This window comes from Eptatretus burgeri, chromosome 3 (genome assembly GCF_056783735.1).
Source record: "Eptatretus burgeri isolate ZD-2024b chromosome 3, Ebu_testis_v1, whole genome shotgun sequence".
NCBI classification, from domain to species: Eukaryota; Metazoa; Chordata; class Myxini; order Myxiniformes; family Myxinidae; genus Eptatretus; species Eptatretus burgeri.
Window position 1 is genome coordinate 63456670 of NC_140963.1, and position 23749 is coordinate 63480418.

Here is a 23749-nt window from a genome sequence, read left to right on the forward strand (position 1 = left end):
GGGGCTTATATAAGCGACCGCGTTCGTCAGTAGAGTTGAGTTAAGACTTCGCAGTCGGTGGAGTTGGGAAGAAGAAGCAAGAAGGAGTTGGTCGTCGTCGTGTGCGTTGGAGTCGGAGCGAAGGGGACGGAGCTGTGGAGAGGCGGCGAGGGCAGACGAGGGGGTGCTCGCGTCGTGCCGGGAGCTGCACACCAGGGAGGCCGACGGCGCGACCTGGTCGAGGTGGAGACGCTCGTCGCGGGACTCGAGGCAGAGTAGAAATCCTCCTTTCCCCCGAGCATCAGCAACCCCCTCCTGTTTCCCCCCGCGCTGAGATAGTGCGACCAAGGGGGCCCCTTTCCCACCCCCTACCAGACACTGTCCGCGAGGCCCGCGGAGTTGAGGCACCATCGCCGCTCCGCGTCTCATCACCAGACGGGTAGGCCCGACCCGGTCTCGGCCTCAGGCCCGCCTCATCCTTGAGGGTGTTCTTTTTCTTGGTTTTGGATATGTGTTGTCGGCGCCGTCTGTGAAGTAAAATTGTATAAGTGTTGCCGTGTGCTCGCGTAGTCGGTATTAGCTCTGCATTGTGTTTCTTTTCCTTTTCTATGTGCTTTTGGTGGAATTGAATATGTGTGCTTTCCGTTCATCGCGAATAAATGTGCTTTGTGTTGAACTGTTTCCCGCTTCGCTTCGTCATTTCTTTCATTGAATCCTCATCTTGCTTCACGTAAAGGGTTGGTCGTGGGCTGAATACGCCCGATAATTAATCGAACCGTCGAGGTCGACGAATAACACCGCTCGGTTATCCTGATAGTACGGAACGGGTCGCTTAAGTGGCCCGTGTCCGAAGTCGACCTGCGGCGAGGTGCGATCGCCCGGTCTACCCTCCGTGTGGGTACTTAGGTAGGTCGAATTTGGCGAGCAACCCTATCCCACGCGGGGGCCGATTGGCTCGATCGCGGTGAGACCGAAAGGTCCACCCGTGACTGGTTCCCGGCGTTAGTCCGAGAGGGTCACGACTGGATTGTCCGTCCGGTGGGCGACGTGCCGCGATTCGAGTTACGTGGCCGTCAGCACGCCGGCGGGCGAGAATCCGTAACAATATATATATATATATATATATATATATATATATATATATATATATATATATATATATATATATATATATATATATATATATTCGAAAGCTTTAGAACACCCCCATTTTTCCAGTGTTTACTGAAATTTAAGCAGTTTAACAGAGAATAAATAAACAATTGCAGTTTCATAAAGAAGTCATGGAATCGTTTTGTTTAACAAAATATAATCTAAATTTTTGACTCATCAAAGTAGCCACCTTTTGCAGATATAACAGCCGAACATTCTCGTGGCATTCTTTATAAAATGGAAATCAAATATTGTTCAGAAAGTTCTTCCCAACACTGTTGCAGAAGTTCCCACAAATGTGTTGCACTTGTTGGTTGCTTTGCTTTCACCCTCTGTCCAGTTCATCCGAAACCAGCTCGATGGGGTTCAAGTCTGGAGACTGTGCGGGCCAATCCATGATTTGAAGCCGACTGTCTTGTCCTTTTCTTCTAAGGTAGTTCTTACATAGCCTGGAAGTATGTTTTGGGTTGTTATCTTGCTGTAGGATGAACCCCTGACCAACAAGGCGTAGACCAGAGGATACTGCATAGCACTGCAAAATGCTGTGGTTGCCCTTTTGGTTCAGGGTGCCAGTCACTCTGTGCAAGTCGCCAACTCTGGATCCAGCAAAAGAGTCCCAGATCATCACGCTTCCTCCATGTTTGACAGTTGGTGTCACACACTGAGGAACCATCCTTTCGCCTACTCGACGGCGTACAAAAACCCTGCGTGACGAACTGAAGATTTCAAATTTTGATTAATCGGTCCATAAGACCTTCTTCCAGTTTTCAGTAGTCCACTGGCAGTGCTTCATGGCCCAGGCAAGCCTCTTTTTCTTATTTTTCCATCTTAGCAATGGCTTTCTTACTGCCACTCGACCTGTCAAACCTGCAGCTCGAAGTCTTCTCTTCACAGTTGAAACTGTGACTTCCTCACTTCGACCAGTGTTAAGCTGTGCTTGAAGCTGCTGTCCTGTGAGCCACCTATCACGCAAGCTGTTGACTCTCAGAAACTTGTCTTCTGATTGTGTTGTGGCTTTGGGTCTGCCAGACCTCTTCCTGTCAGAGTTTCCTCCAGTTTCCAAGTGCCTTTTGATGGTATAGGAAACTGTACTCACTGACACTCTGGCTCTTTGCAATTTCTCTGAAGGAAAGCCCTACACTTTTAAGGGTTATAATGGTCTGTGTCTTTCTTTGTTACTTGTCTTTTTCTCGCCATTATGACAGCAATATACTACTTCCTGCAGTGCAATATTGTCCAAATAATGCTTCAGAGGGTATAGCAACACAGTCTGTTCCAACTCTGCTTTTATATAGACAGAGGGTTTGTAACTAATCAACAAAAGTTGGGACATCTGTCAGAATTGTTTGCTCAACTTTCAAGGCTCAATTTACTTCCATTGCTGCAGAAAAGCTGCAGTTGCTAACCCATTAATTGTTCCCTGAAAAGGGCCTTTTTTAACAACTCTGAAATTTGCATTATTTTTCAGTTTTTGGTAAACTAAACTTTTTTTAACCTCTGGCAGTTTACCGCTTAGCTTTGTACCATTTCAGGTTATTCACTGGACTTGAACTGCTTAAATTTCAGTAAATACTGGAAAAATGGGGTTGTTCTATAACTTTTGACCCGTAGTGTATATGTATATATATATATATATATATATATATATATATATATATATATATATATATATATATATATATATATATATATGTATATGTATATATATATATATATATATATATATATATATATATATATATATATATATATATATATATATATATATACACACAAATATACTGTATATATCTTCTTCTTCTTTCGGCTTCTTCCGTTCGGGGTCGCCACAGCGGATCATCCGTATGATCCGCATAGTGATTTGGCACATGTTTTACGCCGGATGCCCTTCCTGACGCAACCCTGGTTGCCTCTTACAATGCAGGGACATGGTACACCTATTTTAACCCAGGTATACACCGGCCCAGTACACTGGTACTCATTTCGCCGACCTCGGAAGGATGACAGGCTGAGTCAACCCCCTGGTGTATTAATTCAGTGGCCCAACGGGGCTTGAACTCAGGACCTTTTGGATCCCAAGCCGCTGCCCTAACTACTGCGCCAACACCAGGCTATATACTGTGTATATATATATATATATATATACATATATATATATATATATATATATATATATATCTATATATATATATATATATATATATATATATACATATATATATATATATATATATATATATATATCTATATATATATATACATATATATCTATATAGTTACGGTTGTGGAAATTAGCAAACCACCATTCAGGTCCCATAGGTGAGATATCTCTCAGTACATGTGTAGTTAGCCCCAAACCCGTTGTTTAGTGGGAATAAATGTGATTCATTCGGGCTGCGATGCTTTGAGATAGCCGTTTTTCTGTTCTATCTTTATTTTGAACCAACCGCCATCCCACAACAACAACCAACCACAATGCTGCTTCACAACAACAACAACGCCAACAGCCACGACCTTTACCTTCACAACTCACTCCCACATCATCGCATCATGCCATTCCCAAACGCACCATGACCATCAAACCATCACCATAAACCCTCCACCACACTCACCTCCCTCCTTCTACCGCCATTCCCGCACCACCTGTGAGCACCGAGCGTCGGGCTGTCCTGGGCTCGTACAAGATACGCGCCGAGCCGCGAGTGCAAAATGCGGCCTTTCCGAGGAGAATTCGGATCAGGAATGCTACACGCCCACTTCTGATCCGTCCAATCAGCAAGCGCGGGGTGGCTTGGCCCCGCCTCCAGGCGCGTCTGTGTGGAATCGAGATATGCAAATTCTAGGATCAGGGGAGATTGACGCCCCTTTTCCTCCATCCAATGGGCGAGCGTGGCTCCGCCCCCGAGCTCGTCCTGATCCGGAAATTTGCATATGGGTTCTCCTGCCGGCCTATAAAACGCCGAGCAGAAAAGCAGAGTTGAGTGGCAGAAAAGCGAAGAGAGTTTTGGGGCAGAGAGAAAGAAGAGTTGTTGCGCAAGAGTTGTTGTTGCGAGGCAGTCAAGACGGGTTGGAGCGCGGAGTGGAGTCGGGAGGCGAGGACGTCCAGGTGGTTTTCTGCAGTCGGCTGAGGAGAATTGGGGGAAGAGTCCGAGGCAAGGAAGACGGCGGTCGGCGACGAGGTCGCGGTGGAATCGCTCGTCAGGGACCCAAGCAAGCCAGCTATACCCCTTCCCCAGAGCATCAACAATTCCCCCTTTCCCCCGCGCTGAGATAGTGCGAAAAGGGGGGCCCCGTTCCCACCCCACTCCAAGCGGTGCCAACGAAACCCACGAAGGAGCACGAAGTCGGGGCACCGCAGCGCTGCCATATTTGCGGCTCATCACGAAGACGCGGGTAGGACCCCCCCCCCCCGGTCTCGTGGGCCTGGCCGCTCCTCCAGGTCCCGCGCACACATTGGCCTACGGGCCCGTCTGCCCCCTTGCCTCTGAGGGTGGCTTTCTTTTCCTTTGCTTTTGAGTAAATGTGTGTCGGCGCCGTCTGTGAAGTAAAACTGTTTAAGTGTTGCCGTGTGCTCGCATAGTCGGTCGTATCTCTGCGTCATTGTTTCTTTTGTTGCATTTGCTATATGTGTGCTCTCCGTGTGCCGCGGAATAAATGTGCATTATGTTGAACTGTTTTCCCGTTTAGCTTCGTCTTTTCTTTAATTGAATCTCCATCTTGCTTCACGTAACGGGTTCGTCGTGGGCTTAATATGCCCGATAATTAATCGGAACCATCGAGGCCGACGATAACACCGCTCGGTTATCCCGATAGCACGGAACGGATCGCTTAAGCGGCCCGTGTCCGGAGTCAACCTGCGGCGAGGTGCGATCGCCCGGACTACCATCCGCGTGGGAACTTAGGTAGGTCGAGTTTGGCGAACAACCCTATCCCACGCGGGTGGCTGATTGGCACGATCGTGGTGAGGCCGAAAGGCCCACCCGTGACTATCTCCCGGCGTTAGTCCGAGAGGGTCACGACAGAATTGTCCGTCCGGTGGGCGACGTGCCGCGATTCGAGTCACGTGGCCGTTCGCACGCCGGCGGGCGCGAATTCGCAACAATATATATATATATATATATATATATATATATATATATATATATATATATATATATATATATATATATATATATATATATATTAGGGTGGTCCAAAAGCAGCCAAAAAAATTAAAAAAAATAAATACTCCGATGTTGTCTCCACAAGCCTTAAATTATTCCACTATGATTCAATAACGCGCATAAAATTTTTTAAGATGATCGGCGGTGATTTAGAGGTCGCTCCATATGACGACTTTTATTTTATTTTCATGAGTTGGTTAAATTCGGGAATGGTCAGGTACGATTACGGGTACTTCTGGATGTCCGAGGTGGAAATAGAGTGCATTTTCGAACTCTATGGGGTCGATTTACTCTCAGCAATGACAGCACCGACATTGAATTCACTACCATTTCGAAAATATGACCTAAAACAAGATATATCATTACTGGAGTTGAGTAACTTATCCTACACATTTCAATATTTTCTAATCTATAATTAATTTGATGTCCATCTAAACATTTCTTTGAGTAAATCGACCCCACTGAGTTCGAAAATGCAGTCCTTTTTCACCTAGAAAGTACAGAAGTACACGTAAAAGTAATCTGGCCATACCATAATTTTTCAATGAATGGAATTGCAAACTATTAGAATATTTCGTCTCATTTACCAAATACCACTATCATCTCCACCTCTATTGCTGTCTCCACTTCCACCTGAACTTATTTCTAGACGGCCCAACATCCAGTGTTTTAGATTCAATGATTCACGAAAAATATGTTAGTTATTTATTTAGTTATTATTATATTAAATTAGGGTATGGTGAGATGCGAATCCGTACACTTCTGAACTTCCTAGGTGAAAACGGACTGCATTTTCGAACTCAGTGGGGTCGATTTACTCTAAGAAATGTTTCGACGGGCAACAAATTAATTATAGATTAGAAAATATCGAAATGTGTAGGATTCGTTGCTCAACTCCAGTAATGATAAATTTTGTTTTCGGTCATATTTTCGAAATGGTAGTGAATTCAATGTCGGTGCAGTCATTTCTTAGAGTAAATCGATGCCATAGAGTTCTAAAATGCACTCCATTTCCACCTGGGACACCCAGAAGTACCCGTAATCGTACCTGACCATACCCGAATTTATTCAAGTCATGAGACTAAAAGTCGTCATATGGAGCGACCTCTAAATCACCTCCGATCAAGCTAAAACATTTTATGCGCGTTATTGGATCATATTAGAATAATTTTAAGCTTGTGGAGCAACATTCTATTTTTTTTCGACTTTTTTTGGACCACCCTAATATATATGTGTATATATATATATATATATATATATATATATATATATATATATATATATATATATATATATATATATATATATATATATGTAGTTATTGATGGAGTTGGCACTGTTTTGAGGACGGTGCAACACACAGATAAACATGACGTGGGAGCTGAGGGGAAGTCGCAGCCAGAGGTACTCCTTGGGTTTGGAATGTCTGAGAGCAGTACATGGAGTGACAATTTGAGTTTTTGATGTATAGTGCAACTCCTCTGCCAAGATGGGGTTCAGGTCGATCAAACCGGAGGAGTCAATAGCCAGGGAGAGAGACACTAAGGAGTCAGGGATGTCTTGGGGGAAGAAGGATTCTGTTAAACAGATGATGTCTGGTTTATCGGCAGTGGCCTGCATTCAGAGATCTGTCAGGTTGGAACGGAGGCCCTGGAGTTTTTTAAGTCCACATCATTAGGAACATGGAGAGGAGCTGCTGATGGGGCGTAGGGATGTAAACAGGAGCAATGAGAGGGTGATATCACAACTCTGGATGTGGGATCCTGCAGGAAGTTCTGGGGCAACTGGCTATCTTGGTCTTTTGAGACATGCTGATCTCTTTGGAGTTATCTCGAGGCGACGTTTCTCATCGTATTAATCCTAGCTGTTCCACTGGTTTGCAGACCTGTTCCCAAGGTTGGATTTGTTTGGTACGACCCCACTTTCCCTGTTGTGGTCCTTAATTTTTTTGACTGCAAGTTTGAGTGCTTTCATATTTTGTGTAGACATAGCTTCACCAGACGATGCACTTAATTGGATAACAGCTGCGCTGAAATGTGAGCAAACACCTTTTCATCATTTTAACTTGAACCGAGTTCAGCCTGCATATTTTCATTTCCCCAAAGTTCCAGCAACTCTGGAATCTCAAAGGACTGCCAAAACGGGGTTTGCTGCATCCACTATTTCCTTGGTGTGGCTAAGCCACGGTTGCTGGAAGTATTCTGACTGAGGACTGGGTTTGTGAGGATGTTTCTGTCGAGAAGAGTCGTCTCTTGAGTACTTGTTGAAAATGCACTCTGTTTATGATGCTTATCTTAGTAGAGACTTATTATTGTTATTGTCAAAGACTGGCAGCAGCAAATTGAACAAATGGAGTCTTGTTCTTCTTCTCCTTCTCCTTCTCCTCCTTCTTCTCCTTCTTCTCCTCCTTCTCCTCCTTCTCCTTCTCCTTCTCCTCCTTCTCCTCCTTCTCCTCCTTGTCCTCATCCTCGTCCTCATTCTCGTTCTCGTTACGTTCTTGTTCATGTCCGTGTTCATCATCGCCAAATATGAAGTCCTTGATTTTTGTCCACTTGGTGCAGTTCTTTTATTTTCAAGTTCTTTATCATTTCGATTTTGTTTTTCATTTTTATTTTAACAAGCATTTATTTTGTATATCAAGGTGTGATACATCTACGATAACATTGCAAAAGGGTATCTTTTGAAATTAATGCCATTTTCTTATTTGCATTGCTGTGCTGTTTGAATAGACAAGACGAGAAGCAAGAGAGAGACGGCATGCCAGTTCCAGTGAGAGCGAGGGCGATGGAGGATTCGCGGTCACGTACAAGTCTACCCGCTCAGCAGTAAGTCATGTCTAAATTTGGATTGTAAGTTTTATTAACCCTTTTTTTACACAACCGTATCACAGTCTTGTAATGTTTGAGGCTTTTTTTTTAGTGTTTGTAAAAAGGACAAACGATACATAAAAATGATACACTATGAAATGTTCAAACGATAAATAAATAAACGACGCTTCATATTATTATGCTGTTTTATGAAGGTGTATGGAATCAAACTTGCATTCTGGGCTTGCATTAAGGAATTTAATTCCAGTAGCATCCAGAGTCCATCAGAACCCATATAAACCCCTGGGTACCATGTTGCTCTTGCATTCCATTAAAATCATTGTCACCATTGTGTATTTTGCTGGATATTTAATGATGAAATTCAAACATATTGTTATGGTTGCAGGTCTTCAATGATGATGATCCTTGACAGCTTTAATAAATAATGTAATTTCATATAAATAATTTCATTCATTCGGGGTGGGGGGGGAGGCGTGAGACAGAGGCAAAGAGAGAGAGAGAGAGAGAGGGAGAGGGAGAGGGAGAGGGAGAGGGAAAGGGAGAGGGAGAGGGAGAGGGAGAGGGAGAGGGAGAGGGAGAGGGAGAGGGACGGGGACGCAAGATAGAGAGGAAGAATGGAACCTGTTCCACGTGGCAATGCTCATTGTGCAATGGGGGTTTCATTCAGCCTCATGCCACCTCTGCGAGATCGCACTTCCGGGAGCCGCAAGACAGTGTGTGCGTTATGGCGGTGACATCACGATGTTCGTCTTAGGTCGGAGAACGACATTAATTATCATCATCAAATTGCGCCTGACCGCAGACCATTGATGACTCCAGGTTGTGTTTGGTAAAGCGGGAGATAATGTTCTGTGTGGCAGGTGGCACTTATCCTCTCCCAGTATCATGCAGCAAGCGCTGTATGGGACACAGAGCCCGCGCTTTCACCACTCATGGTTTGGAGTCGCACGGTATCTGATTATTTATATATCTATGTATATATATATATATATATATATATATATATATATATATATATATATATATATATATATATATATATATATATATATATATATATATATATATATATATATATATATATATATGAAGACCACAAGGGGAAAACCAGAGATGTCACTTTTTATAAATTTCAGGGTTATTGCACCTGCCAATAGTTGGCAACATAAGGTTTCCTCTCATAATATTACTTTAACAAATAATCAGGGGTGTCACATAATTAATATGGTATAAAGTTTAGCCGTGCAATGAAAAAACAAGTGTTGTCAAAGCTGAACAAGTCGAAACCCAGAGTTGTCAGTACTTTACTCCTGGTTATCTCCCTTTCATTCATGTTAACTGTTCCACCATAATATTCAGAGTTGAGAAACTAAAAAATGAAAGGTTGTAAAACTTTCACAGCATAAACTCTGAGCACTACAATGGCCTATTTGTTATATCATGGGCTCCGTAGTTGGTGCATATCGTGGTTCAAGCCTGGTCAAACCTTTATTGTGACTTTTATGGGACCCACGCCGTGGCTTAATGGTTAGCGCGTCTGAGTACCCATCTTCAATCGATGTACCCACCACCCAATCAACCTGCTTAGGTATATGAGGGAGTCACATGAGGTGACCGGCTATCGCGGGGGTGGTTTATCCTTGGTTTCCTCCCGGTTTTCCATCATATTAATAGTACGGAGTAAGAAATGGAGAATCCGTCGTCATATAAGCGAAATACCCTTGAGTATGGCGTTGAACACCAATCAAACAAAAAACAATAACCGTTTAATGTTGAAAAAGATAATCTGTGATCACCAAATTCATGTAATGTATGCTAATAACCATGAAGCATGAATTTGCTCCACATCCTGGGTTAAAATTGCATGGCAATTATTAAACAAGGGAATAACCAGTGATGTCAGTTTGCAACATTGATTCGTTCTTTACTCTTAAATTAAATAACACAGAAGCTTGGCAAATGCTACATGCTTAATTTGATCGGCCAATGATCACTCTTCCTTTTACTGGAAAAGAAATCTATATGACAGAAATTAAACAGTCCACCAAAGTCTTGAAACTTTGTTTTTCAGTTTCTTCAAAATTGACTTATCCTGACATCTCTGGTTTTCCCCTTGTGGTCTTCATATATATTTCATCACTTTGTATACAATAGTCCATTGTGCCTGATGAAGCTGGCTGCGAAGCCGGCGAAACGTTGCTTGAAACTAGGTCCGCTCTCGCTTTTTACCACTCAGCCCAAATTGGGCTAAGGGGTATTGTCGTCACAGGCATTGTCCGGCGTCCGTCCGGGCGTCTGTCAACTTTTGGTTTCCTTCAATTTCGAGGAGAACGCCTTGTCCGATTAAATCCATTTTTGCAGGGTATGTTGGGGTTGAGTAGCGGAAGGTTCCTTTCGAAAATGGGCGCGCTGCGATTTTCACGAGCCGCCACGGCAGTCGTCTTGAAATTGGTTTTCGTCAATTTCGAGAATGGCTTGGCTTGTCCGATTAAATGCATTTTTGCAATGTGTGTGTGTTGGAGTTGAGTAGAGGAAGGTTCCTTTCGAAAATGGGCGCGCTGCGATTTTCACGAGCCGCCACGGTAGCCATCTTGAAGTCTGATTGATTTTGGATATGACGTCCAACGTGCTCTAACTGACTGCATCATCGTGATATCACTGCTTCCTTTAACAATGCATGGGCTGAGGGGTTACGCCCGCTTTGCGGAGCTATTTTTTGTTCAAATTAGTGGAGTCGATCTAGTTTTTTTACTTTGGTTGGAAGCGCCTTCTTTAAAAATGTGTAATCCCAACCGCCCCAATCACATATATATATATATATATATATATATATATATATATATATATATATATATATATATATATATATATATATATATATATATATATATACATACATACAAGACAGAACCAACATTATAAATATATGTGGAAAAATTATGGGCCCAGACCAGGAATCGAACCCAGGTCCTCTGGCAAACCTAACAGTGCTCTGCCATCTGAGCTATCTGGGTGATCCACTGGCTGAGCAACGCAATTCTTCTTCATATACACATGCCATGAGGAATGGTTCCATGACCATGATAGTGAATTCAGTTTACTGCAGTGGCTTGCCCAGTCACCAGATTTCAATCCAATTGAGCATCTGTGGAATGAGCTGGAACAGGCCATTCAGAGTAGAGATCCACTCCCAGTCAAATTGACACAACTGTGGGAAGCATTGGAGTCAACATGGGCCAACATCCCTGTGGAACGCTTTTGACACCATGTAGAGTCCATGCCCCAACAAATTGAGGCCGTTCTGAGGGCAAAACGAACGTGGGAGGGGGGGTTGGAACTTAATATTAGGAAGGTGTTCCTCATGTTTTGTATGCTAAGTGTACACAGTAATATGGAATCAAATGTAAATTTTGGGTGTGATCACTATAACTATTTATTTGTAACATTAAAGCAATCATATTTTAGGTTCATTTTACAATCTGGAATTTCAAAGAACAAATATTATCATAAACTTTTGAATGAATATGGTTGTTTCAGTGGTGTAATTGTTTTGCAACATTTTATTGGAGGCTTATGGCCTACTTATTATCATGTATTTTGGGATTTTAGGCTTATTTTACCAGCTCGGCCAATGTGTTTTGATGAGTGGTCCAGGTCCACCCTCCCCCTCTGCAATCACTAAGCACATACAGGAGTCAGGTCAGGTCAGGTCAGGTATGGGAGCATGTGCCAGAACACCGCGTCGCTGCATCCACTTTCCGCCGGTACTCCAGGGGCCTCCGTCTGGCCATCCCCCAGTAAGATGCCAGACCCATCCCCATCTCCTTGAGATGCTGGTCAACCTGCTGCAACCACGAGGCATGTGGTCGGCCCATTGGCCTCCTCCACTCACGAGACTCCCTCGCTGAGAGAAGCTGGTGAGCAGGATCAGCGTCAGGAAAACGAGCCACATGTCCATACAGCCGCAACTGACGCTCACGGACCATGCAGGTAACAAATCTCATCCAATTCTCTCTCAGCAACCGCTCGTTGTACACAAAATCTGACCAGCGATAGCCAAGGATTCTCCGAAGAGACCTGGTACCAAAGAAATTAAGTCTCCGTCTCAGATCCTTGGTCAGAGTCCAAGTCTCGCATCCATAGAGCAAGACTATTGGCCAATAGAACCAACATTATAAATATATGTGGATAACCAACTGCTGCTCTTCCTTCGCTCCAATCGGTTCTTCTGACCACGTCCTTGTCAAAGTGGACATCTCTCTGGCTATTATCAGAGAACCACCTCACCGCCGTCGAGTCTGGCATTTCACTCAAGCCGACTGGCAGGGTCTCCGAGCAGCCATCAAACTTACAGACTGGTCTCCTATCACTACTATCTCAAACATCAACTCATCCTGGGAATTCTTTCAAAGAAACTTGCTCTCCCTCATGCACAGATTTATCCCCTCTCGTGTTCAGTTGTCCTACCCTTCCTCCCGCCCTTGGTTTACTGAAGTTTGTGGCGAGGCAGTTGTCCTGAAACAACTTGCCTTTGCCTCATGGAAAGCAAACCCAACTGAGGGCAATCTCAGTTCCTTCCACAAAGCTCGGAACAAGTGTGTATCTACCCTCAGGAGAGCCAGAAAACAACATCTTTCTCATCTCAAGTCTGAACTCTCAAACCTCTCTCCCTCCTCAAAATCCTGGTGGCGTTTAATCAAATCTGTTTCTGGTGTATGATCCCCCTCCATCCCCTCCCTTACCTCAAATGGCCGCACTGCTGATACCACACGTGATAAAGCTGAATGTCTAAACTCGGTGTTTGCAGCTAAATCTTGTGTCCTAAACCCATCACTATCTCTACCCACTTTACCCAGTCGCACCCAACTGTCCCTGGACTCTGTGTCCTTTTCGACTGACAAGGTGGAGAGCTTGCTTTCAAACCTCGAGTCAGATTCTGCAACCGGTCCAGACGGCATCAGGACACGTGTCCTCAAAGCCTGCTCTTCTGCTCTTGCTCACCCTCTCTCTGTTCTATTCACCCTCTCATTTGCCCAAGGTCATCTGCCATCTGCTTGGAAATCTGCTAACATCACTGCCCTGCATAAAAAAGGTGCAAAAACAGATCCCTGAAACTACAGACCAATCAGCCTTCTCCCAATCATCAGCAAGGTTATGGAATCCATCATCGCTTCAGACATGAAATCCTTCCTCTTCTCCAATGGCTTGATTTCCAATCATCAATTTGGTTTCAGACCAGGTCACTCTACCCTGGATATGCTGCTTCTGCTCTCCCATCAATGGATGGAGATCCTCAATACCAGACAGGAAATCGGAGCCGTATCCCTGGACATATCACGTGCTTTTGACACAGTCTGGCACCCTGCACTACTCACCAAACTCTCTTCCCATGGTATCCAAGGCCATCTCCACTCATGGCTCGCAGACTTCCTCTCCTGTCACAGTCAACGTGTGGCCCTAAATGGAGTTCTTTCATCCCCTCTTCCTGTCCAGGCTGGAGTTCCTCAAGGTAGCATTCTGGGCCCTGTTCTTTTTCTGGTTTTCATCAATGATCTCTCCGACTCTCTGGAAAATCCTCTATTTCTCTTTGCTGACGACTCCACCCTCAGCCGTACCATCTGTCATCCCTCAGACCGGCAAGCAGCAGCTTCTTCGCTCACTGCAGATCTGGATAAAATCACAAACTGGTCCAACACGTGGAACATGTCTTTCAATCCGGACAAATCTCACACTCTCACTTGTCTCTTCGAAAGGACCATTTACAAACCCCCCCCCATCCACTTTCTCAACAATCCTCTGGAAGAAGTCTTTTCTTTCAAGCTTCTGGGTCTCACTGTCTGCCATGACCTTTCCTGGGAAAGTCACATTTCCAACCTCGCCTCAAAAGCCAGTCGCCGACTGGGAATCCTCCGTCGTGCAAAGTCCTTCCTCGGCCCTCTTGAGCTCCTGACCACTTACAAAGCTTTTGTCCGTAGCCTGATGGAGTACTGCTCTCCCCTCTGGGCTGGTGCTCCTGCCTCCCACTTTTCTCGGCTTCTCGCTGTCGAAACCAGGGCATTTAAGATCATCGGCATCTCCCGCAATGAAGCTGAGTCTTTGGGCCTCTCACTCAATCACCGCAGGTTGGTCGGTGGTCTTTCTGTCTTCTACCGACTCCTCTCTAGCCTTGCCCCCCCTGCTCTCTCTGCGATTTGTCCCCACCACATTTCCACAGGGCGCTCAAGGTCCGCCAACAACCCCCTTCTGGTAAAACTACCAAAATCACGAATCACTGCTCATCTTCACTCTTTCATTCCTCTTTTTTCCCGCCTTTGGAATAAACTTCCTCACTCTATTCTTTCCCATTCTTCCCTCCAGGCTTTCAAAACAGCTGTTCACCACCACCTCTTATCTTCCCCCATCCAAATCCTCGATCTTTTCTACCCCCGATAATCCACCCAAGCCCACTTCCTTCAATTCCCCTGCTTTCCTTCCTGAAAGTCCCTGTAATGTCCATCTTGTATTCCCCATGTTCCCCATCCCATCCCTCTCCCTTCCACAGATCTCCTAATGTCTCTGTTCCCCACTGTTTTGTCCTTCCCACTCCCACCCCTCTTGTCTCATGCCCCCCTTGCTGTGTGTTGTGTGTTTGCTCTCATACGAGCCTCGACAAGGTATACAAAAAAAAAGACTAGAAGCATCAAGGACTTGAAGACTCGGACTTTCGTCCTCCCGCACAGGTACCGGCAGCACCACACCCCATGAACCAGTGAATCCATGACTCCCCAAGCCCGACCCAGACGTCTATTGACCTCTGACTCACAGCCAGCAGAGACATGAATATCACTGCCAAGGAAAGTGAATCTCTCCATGACCTCAACATCCTCACCACAAACAGACACAGACAGGACAGCAGCATCCAAGATGTCATTGAAAGCCTGGATCTTAGTTTTGACCCAAGAAACCCGTAATCCCAGCGGCTCCGACTCCTCATTCAGCACCTCGAGGGCCCCCAAAAGGATATCTAAAGTCTCCGCAAAGATGACTGCATCATCTGCGAAATCAAGGTCCGAGATCTTGACATTCCCAAACGATGCACCGCAGCTTGGTCTTTCCGACATCCTCCCTAAAATCCAGTCCATACAAGTGCTGAAAAGTGTGGGGGCCAGTACACACCCCTGACGAATTCCAGTAACAAATGGAAATAAGTCAGAGATGGTACTACCACACTTCACAGCACTCTCAGTTCCAGAGTAGAGTTCAGACATCAGATCGATCAGTTTTGGTGGCACCCCACGAAGACCATGAATCCTCCAGAGGACATCCCGATTCACTGAATCGAACGCTTTACAGAGATCAACATAGGCTGCAAGCAGCCCCTGCCGAAACTCTCGTCTGCGTTCGGTGAGGACACGAAGAGCAAGGATACGGTCAATCGTTGACCTCTTTGGTGTAAAGCCTGACTGCTCTGGACGCTGGTGCTCAAGCAGATGGTGGCTAACCCTATCAATAATTATTCGAGCAAAGACCTTGCCCAGCACTGAGAGCAGCGTCACCCCTCGGTAGTTGTTGCAGTTTTGGCAATCACCCTTCCCTTTCCAGAGAGGGACAACAAGGTCCCTCTTCCAATCAGTTGGGATGATGCCTGTGTTCCAGGCAGAGCACAAAACTGCATGCAACCACACGAGTGCAGCATTTCCACCAGCCTTGAGAAGTTCAGCATGGATGCCACAGATCCCTGGAGCTTTGCCCCGTTTCAACCGGTTCACCATAGCCCGTGTCTCCACAAGCGAAGGTGGACCACAGTTGATTGGAGGGTCAGCAACAGGGATTGTAACACCCTTGACGTCCAACTCGACAGCTCGGGGATCAGCCAGGTACAACCGCTAAAAGTAACCGGCCCAGCGGGCCTTCACTTCAGACTCCTCTGTCAAGAGCCTACCACTCTCTGCTCTCACTGCAGTGCTCCGAGGGATGGGCTTGGATGAACGCAATGCGCGAATTCTCCTGTAAGCGGGACGAGAATCACCTGTCCACAGGTGATGCTCTACCCCCTCACAGATTCCTCGCACATAGGCCTACTTGTCCACCCTTTGTGCACGTACAGTTTTACGCCTCAGCTCCCTGAACAGCTCAGCTCTGCCATTCAGCCTGGCCCTGTGACTGGTCAATGGTATCCAGTGTCCCTTGAGAGACAAAATTCTTCTTTGCCCTGTGGTGAGTTCCAAGACATCCACCGGCAACATCAAGTACGGTGGTCTTGAAGGCGCTCCACAACTCTTCAGGACCCCCAAAAGCACCCAGAGACCCCAAATGTCCACTCAGCCTGTTCGCAAACTCCTCAGCTACTCTCTCATCCCTGAGCTTGCCAACATCCAGCCTAGGCTGGGATGGTACCATTCTCCAGGATTTAAGGTGCAGCTTTAGCGTTGCTACAACAAGCCGGTGGTCAGTATTGAGGAACTGAGCACTCTGGTAGAGTCAAGGAACTTAGTTCTTCTTGCAAAGTCAAGGAACTTAGTGCTATTCTGGTTCATAGTTCCTGACCCATGGGGACCAACACACACCTCATAACCATCCCTATCAGTTCCAGTCGATGCATTGAAATCCCCCAAGACGAGAAGTGTATCTCGTCTGGGGCACCGATCAACCACAGACTCGAGCGTGACGTAAAATGTGTCCTTCACAGTGAGATCACTCGCCTCAGTCGGAACATAGACAGAGACCAGGGAAATGACACCCAAGCAGTGACGAATCCTTCGTCTCATAATACGCTCGTTGACGGTGTTACCTCAATTATCATTGGGGTCAGCTTATTGGACACAGCTACAGCAACTCCTTGATTATGGTAACCATCAGAGCGACCAGACCAATAGTAGGTGTAACCACCCACCATTATCTCGCCGCAATCCGGTCTCCGAACCTCAGAGAGAGCTGCAATAGCGATGTCCAAACGCTTGAGCTCAGATGATAACAGAGAAAGATGATCATCCTCTCTTAGGGATAGGACATTCCAGGCACCCACCCGAAGGACCACCTCAGGTTAACCCAAGGAGACCGCCGTCTGGTGGACGACACCTCAGCACCACTCCGACACACTCTCCCGCAATCTGACCCAGGGATGTTACCCCGTGGTTTCCCTCCTTTCATCAAAGATTGGGGGTCCCGAAGGCTTTGCCCCAATCCCATCATCCGGTGAGCTGCCCTGCGAGGGGAAGCTGCACAGGAGGTACTCCCACGGAGTGGGTTTTCAGATTTTTTTTGCGTTTTGCGGAATGAAGGGTTTTACGGTGGCCGGAGTGCAAATCCTGCCACCAACCTCCTAATAAGAAGTAACCAAACTGCAGGAGGACGTCCGCAGACACAGTTGCACACTAGATATGGATGGCCGTTGGCTCACAAGGAGCTCCTCCGCCCTTTGACAGGTTTTGTTTTTAATCCTGCTGGGTGTCCATATCCAAACACCCTCCTCACCAGAAAACCTGGTGGGGGAGACGGTTTAGTCGCCGACAACCCGACCATGGAACAGGTTAGTACAGGTTTACATGGTACCTGTAGCTGGTCACAGATCTAACCTGACCTGACATGCAGGAGTGTGACCTTGAATCTCGGCATTGATGTAACTTTATTTCTTTGTGTTTTTTCTGTGTGTTATTGTTGGTCCGAATTTGTACTTTATTACAAGATATATGTTTTATTTAACAATTACAAGTATGACACTTGTAGAGATTCAAAGCGGCCATTTTCAGAACTTTTTATCATGAATATTCATCATTCAAGAACTTGCTAACCTCTGCCATTGAAGATCGGAGGTTACTGTTTTCACCCCTTTCTGTTTGTTTGTTTGTTTTGTTGTGAACAGTATTACGGAAAAACTCCTCGACGGATTTCGACGAAACTTGGTGGGGGGGTTAGGTATGGTCCAAGGACCATGCCATTAGATTTTGGACTTGGTCCCCCCCCCCCCCAAAAAAAAAATTTAGAGAAATTTTTATTTTATTTTTGCATTTCTACGTTTTAAGTGATTTCCAACCCCCCCCCCCCAATTTTTTTTTTTGCATTTCTACATGTTTTAAGTGATTTCCAACCTCCCCCCCCCACAAAAACATTGTTAGAGAAAAAAAACATTTTTTGCAGCTTTTTTTTCAACAAAATTTCGATTTCTTTTTTTTGCATTTCTACATGTTTTAAGTGATTTCCAACCCCCCCCCCCCCCAAAAAAAAAATGGAGAAAAGAACTATAACTCTGTCAGCACTGTTGACATCATATTTAATGAATAAGATATAAGGTTCACTTGAGTGACCCAGCAGTATTGGCGGCAGAGGTTTTGCACTCTCCCGAGTGCTCCCCCTCTAGTTTTGTATTGTTTTGATGTTGAATCACTTTGAGATAATGCCCTGCAATCTGATCGTGCTGATTATTTTGTGTCTGTGGCAGAAACCCAGTGGACCAGAAGACATGGGAGCAACAGCAACATATCAATTGGATACGGAGAAAGAAAGAGATGCTCAAGCGATTTTTGAGAGGAGCCAGATTATCCAGGAGGTAGGGGGTGTTTGTGTACATGCACGAGCGCGTGTGTGCGTTTCATGCAGTTTTTCAAAAACTAACTTAAAGTATTGGATTTCTCTTGAGCAATGCCTACTTTACATTTAGTAACAGGATATTCCAGCAGACAGTGGGGATACCCACGGGTTTAGATCTGAAGCCTTTCTTTGCACATTTGTTCCTGCACATGTACTCATCTGATTGGTTCCAGAACATGGCACAAGGGTTGTGTTGTGTTGACCACCATTCATAACTGTGACCTCCAGCAATTGTGTCACTATCGTGTAGTCTGGATGTCATCCCCAGTGGTTATCTGTGTCAACAAATCATACCTGCTGCGCCGACATTTCGCTGTTGACGAGGTACAGTACTGACCGAAGCAATTGAGGCGTGCTGCAACAAATAATCTGAAAACTTCCATTTTACCAGCATAATCAGCTTGAAGGTTTGAGAAACCCAGCATGTCCATTAAACACAATGGACAGTTTATTGAAAAAATACATATTTTTGTATAAATCTGTTTGTTATAAATGTGGCTTAATGTTAGAATGCTTGATTGTTTCTTGGTGTGTGAAAATATTTTCTAAATCAAGTTCTCATTGACATTTGGATATTTGTTTGAAGTGATGTTCTGAAACAACTTATTTTACTCCACTGGTTATGTCTTTCAGAACCTAAAAGGGAAGGAAATTGACCACGTTTATCGGGGCATAAACAACTACACAAAGTTTGTAAAACCAAAAGAAACCGCAATGGGAAATGCTTCTTCTGGAATGGTCAGGTGAGCAATTTGCATTGTTTTGACATCTGAAAGTAAATTGTACTTTAATGCTCATAACTACTACACTTGGTTTTTGATCATTATGTTTAATTTTCCGACCATAAGAGTACAACACTATGACAAACAACAACAGCATGAGCCGGTGATGCTGAATACAACCGGGAGCACAGGAACGAGAGAAGGCTATTTGGTCACACTAAAGGGCATAGGCCATGGATTTGTTTGGATTGTGTCAAAGAAACGTTTTTTTAAAACTTATTTGGAAATATGCTCACACGTACACACACTCACTACACACACGTAGGGGTAGCAATTCTGAATATTGTAGTGTTTTCTATGATTCAATTGCAATGGAATTTCACCTGCACATAGTGAAGAGATGTCACAACCATATTGTGAAACCTCATTGGTTTTGTTCTATGCTCAAGTGACAAACATCCAAGATGGCAGTGCATGATATGGAAATTCATAGATGTAAAAAGCCAAGACTGTATTATCCAGCACAATCGAATTTTTAATGACTCACAAAAACCACAATACACATCAGAACGTGCAGCATGGGGTCTGCTCTCTAGTTCAGACTCATCACGATCGTCCCCTGTGTCGACAAATTCGCGATTCTCACAGTCTTCACCACGTCAGTGGCATCCACCACACACAACACATTTCAGTCCATTTTTCCTCCATGAACACTGATTGCTTCCACATCTGTTCGTCGTGCTTTTGCATTTGCAACGGACAAATTTCAGAATGTCTTCAGGAGCCGGCGGTAAATCAGTCTGGATTGGTTGAAGGCCGTTTTTGCCTTTTTCCCATCCGAAGTCGAGGGGATTCAGTACACCATCCAGCTCTGACCATGCTATAATCTGTATATGTACACGAAGAGCGTGAAAATGAGCGGCTCGATTTGTCGGAGGCAACTTCTGAGGTTCCAGCTTTGAACACGTAGCGATCATGTTCTGGAGTTTGACGTGTCTCAGGTGAGTTAGGTCGTGGCGGTCACCACCATCGAACAGAACACAAAACAAACGAACCCCTGCGTCACCTGTTTCTCCTTTCGTGCTTGTACGGTAGCTGATGATTCCTGAGAGCTTTTGTATCTTGACAGATTTCGGCAGCTTTTTGAAGAGTGGTACTTTTCTTTGACCGTAGCACGCTGACGTGGTGTTGCACCCTGTCCAAGCGTGAATGAAAAGTAGGTTGTCCTTCTGGGCGGGTGTAATGATCTCACAGGCGTCTTCAATACTGTACAATTTCCTCACTTCGTTTTTCGCCTTTCTGCCTGCCCTCTGTAAGTAAACCGGAGCCATGACCTGTTCCCAGTGATGCAGCAGTAAAACAAAAATGTTTGTGTCTTCCTTCATCTTTTGGTCGCCCCGCAGTAGATGCGGATGTTCCAGTTTCACGTGAAAAGGACACCAAACATCGACTATGATACCGCGCCTCAACGGCAACGAGATCATGGCAACCATGTAGCTTGTTTCTGGCATTGTCATTCCAAGGGTGTTCCCTTTCTTCACACAGTTTCATGAACCGTTCTCTTAACTCCAGCGTGCGCACTTCATAAATTTCAGTCCGATTTGGATGGCAATTATCCAGGGCCACCTCACCACACAAGAAACAATTCCCCTTCCATTGGAAAGAATCTTCCCCCGACCGTAGTAGCTTCGCATCGTTTTCAGACGCACACTGGTCGCTACATTCTAACCTTCATTTATCAGTGTACCTTTTCCGACATTCTGGGTGGACAAATTTTGTACCTGGCTCCGCTCCTTGCAGATCACTGGTCATCAATACCTCGTCACCGCGAACCACAGATGCCTGAATCAGACTCTAGAGGCCTTTTTTGAACAGTTTTGCCCTGCCGTCACTCAATGATTCGCGACAAATGACGCACACTGACACCTCGCGACTGTCCTCATCCATACCGTGATGATTCCACTAACAAACTGCGCAAAAACATCAAAATTCTCATAAAACACGACTCAAACCAGCACGTGTGCCCTGCTGTCACTTCCCCTTTTTTCTGGGAATTCCAAAAATTAGTTTCGCTTTGCCCCAGTGCTTCCACTCAACTAACATGTGATTTCCTCAAATAAATTTTGTAATTTCCTATTCTGAGTGAAATCCAAATGCAGGAAACCACTGAAACTTCCTCGTTAGGCCTACTAATGCACAAAAACAGCCAATCGAACTATATAAAGGGGTAATATTTCCTGGAAATGAGATTTTCATATGTGGAAGTACTGCGTCCACACATCGATCCAAATGATCGACTCCCTCGATTTTCAATGACCTGGGATTTTATTTCCCCACAACCAAGGACTGGGGATTTTTTTCTGAAACAGTACTAAACCTACGGATTATAAAAAAAACGAGAATTATCTCTTGAAATTTTGTCCAGCAAAACATGCCCGAAGGGGTTACGCGGGCAGATGAATATAAATTATTGAACAGTAATGCTTTTAAATTAACATTTCAAGGAAGCAATAAATTAGAGTCTGGATCTGAGTCCCATCAAGGCCATGTGGGATTACCTGAAAACAGAAAAGACCAAGAGGAACCCAACTAACCTTATGGAGCTGTGGGATGTACTATAATGTATACTTCAGGATATTTGGCACAATATTCTTGAGAATGCTTAAGTCGTATACAGGAAGCATGGGTTAAAGAATGATGGCACTAAAGATGGCAAAGGGCAGACACAAAATATTGACGGATACTATAAAATGACTGTTCTTGTTATTTACTAAAGCAGTTTGTTTTACATGCATTTATACAGACTTTTAATTTACAATAATAAACACATGACAAGTCTGAAGACGACGATGGTTCACGAGCGGTATTTGACGATGTAGATTGTTTCAGAAGTCAAGGATGAGACAATGTGATAATGTTTGACCAAGCTATAAAAATGATCAACATGATGTGGTACGAGTGACGGGTTATTAGCTGCAAAATGTTGAAAACCCGGTTTCATTCAACAACTTTAAAAATTTGACCTTTGCATAACCTTTAAAGGTCACAAAACAATGTTGTGGACGTTAAAATAAGGAAACAGGATACGTGCTATAGCTTATTGGAGTTCGTTCGTCGAAGAAGGTCGAAAACCCGGTTCGATTCCCACAACTTTGAAAATTTGACCTTTGTGAACTTTAAAGGTCAAAGGTCAAGGATTATGACCTTTGGTGCAAAACTTCCTCTGCAACATTCCAGGAGAAATACAACGTCATATAGGCTATATGGCATTTCACACTCCTCAGATTATCCATACTTTGATGAAATCAGCGTAAAAACAAACTTGAAGTGAGCGCAAGGTGTTCGAGATAGAGCAAAATGGTTTGAAGACTTAAGGTGGGGAATGACCTCAAGATTATGCATAAAAAATATTGTCATCCGAGCTCTCAAAGTTTAGGCGGTCGTATGATTTTTATGAAAAATTCGAAATTTTCTAAGTTCATGACCTTGTGACCTTGACCTTGGGAGAAAAATGAAAAATTGAGCTCCATGGGGCTATGCAGGTGCTATTGGGCTAACCAAACACCGAAACCCCTGCCAGATTCGACAAACCCCCTCGGAGAAGATGCAAATTGAAATCGGCTACCCCCTAAAAACACAATTCGCAATTTTCTAAGTTTGTGACCTTGTGACCTTGACCTTGGGACGAAAATGGAAAATCGAGCTCCGTGGGGCTATGCAGGTGCCATTGGGCTCACCAAATACTGAAACCCCAGCCAAATTCGACAAACCCCTCGGAGAAGAGAATTTTTTACGTCAAAATTCGCAATTTTCTAAGTTCGTGACCTTGCGACCTTGACCTTGGGACGAAAATGAAAAATCGAGCTCCGTGGGGCTATGCAGATGCCATTGGGCTAACCAAATACCGAAACCCCTGTCACATTCGACAAACCTCCTAGGAGAAGATGCAAATTGAAATCGACTATCCCCTAACAACACATTTTGTGGGCGTGGCTCCGCCCATAATGGGCGCACCACGCCCATTCTCAGAAAAACACAACGAGATCATGATATAAACCTCCCACCAAAATTTTATCAGGATTGGATCAAAACCCACGGAGCTATGCTCGGGACAGACAGACAGACAGACAGACACACAACAATAACGAATGTCGTGGTCACTTATTTTTTTCGTGAAAATATTTTTTCGTGAACCAATTGTTATCCTGACTATAATTCATGAACCGGTGTGTGTGTTTGCATGTTTGCTTGTTTGTGTGTTTGTGGTTCGGTCAATGATGACATATATATGTTCACGGCTGCTGGGTCACAAACCGTTCACCACTAAGGTTGAAGGGAG

At 44.7% G+C, this 23749-nt stretch overlaps 1 protein-coding gene across 1 annotated transcript in view; it reads left to right on the forward strand.

The window, feature by feature from the left end:
- Positions 1 to 23749, forward strand: part of RNF113A (ring finger protein 113A) — a 94978-nt gene that overhangs the window by 28599 nt on the left and 42630 nt on the right. Inside the window, exons 3-5 of the mRNA XM_085873765.1 lie at positions 8024 to 8119; positions 18540 to 18647; positions 19322 to 19431. Of these exons, the coding sequence (XP_085729891.1) occupies positions 8024 to 8119; positions 18540 to 18647; positions 19322 to 19431 (314 nt within the window). The remainder of the gene's footprint in view (positions 1 to 8023; positions 8120 to 18539; positions 18648 to 19321; positions 19432 to 23749) is intronic.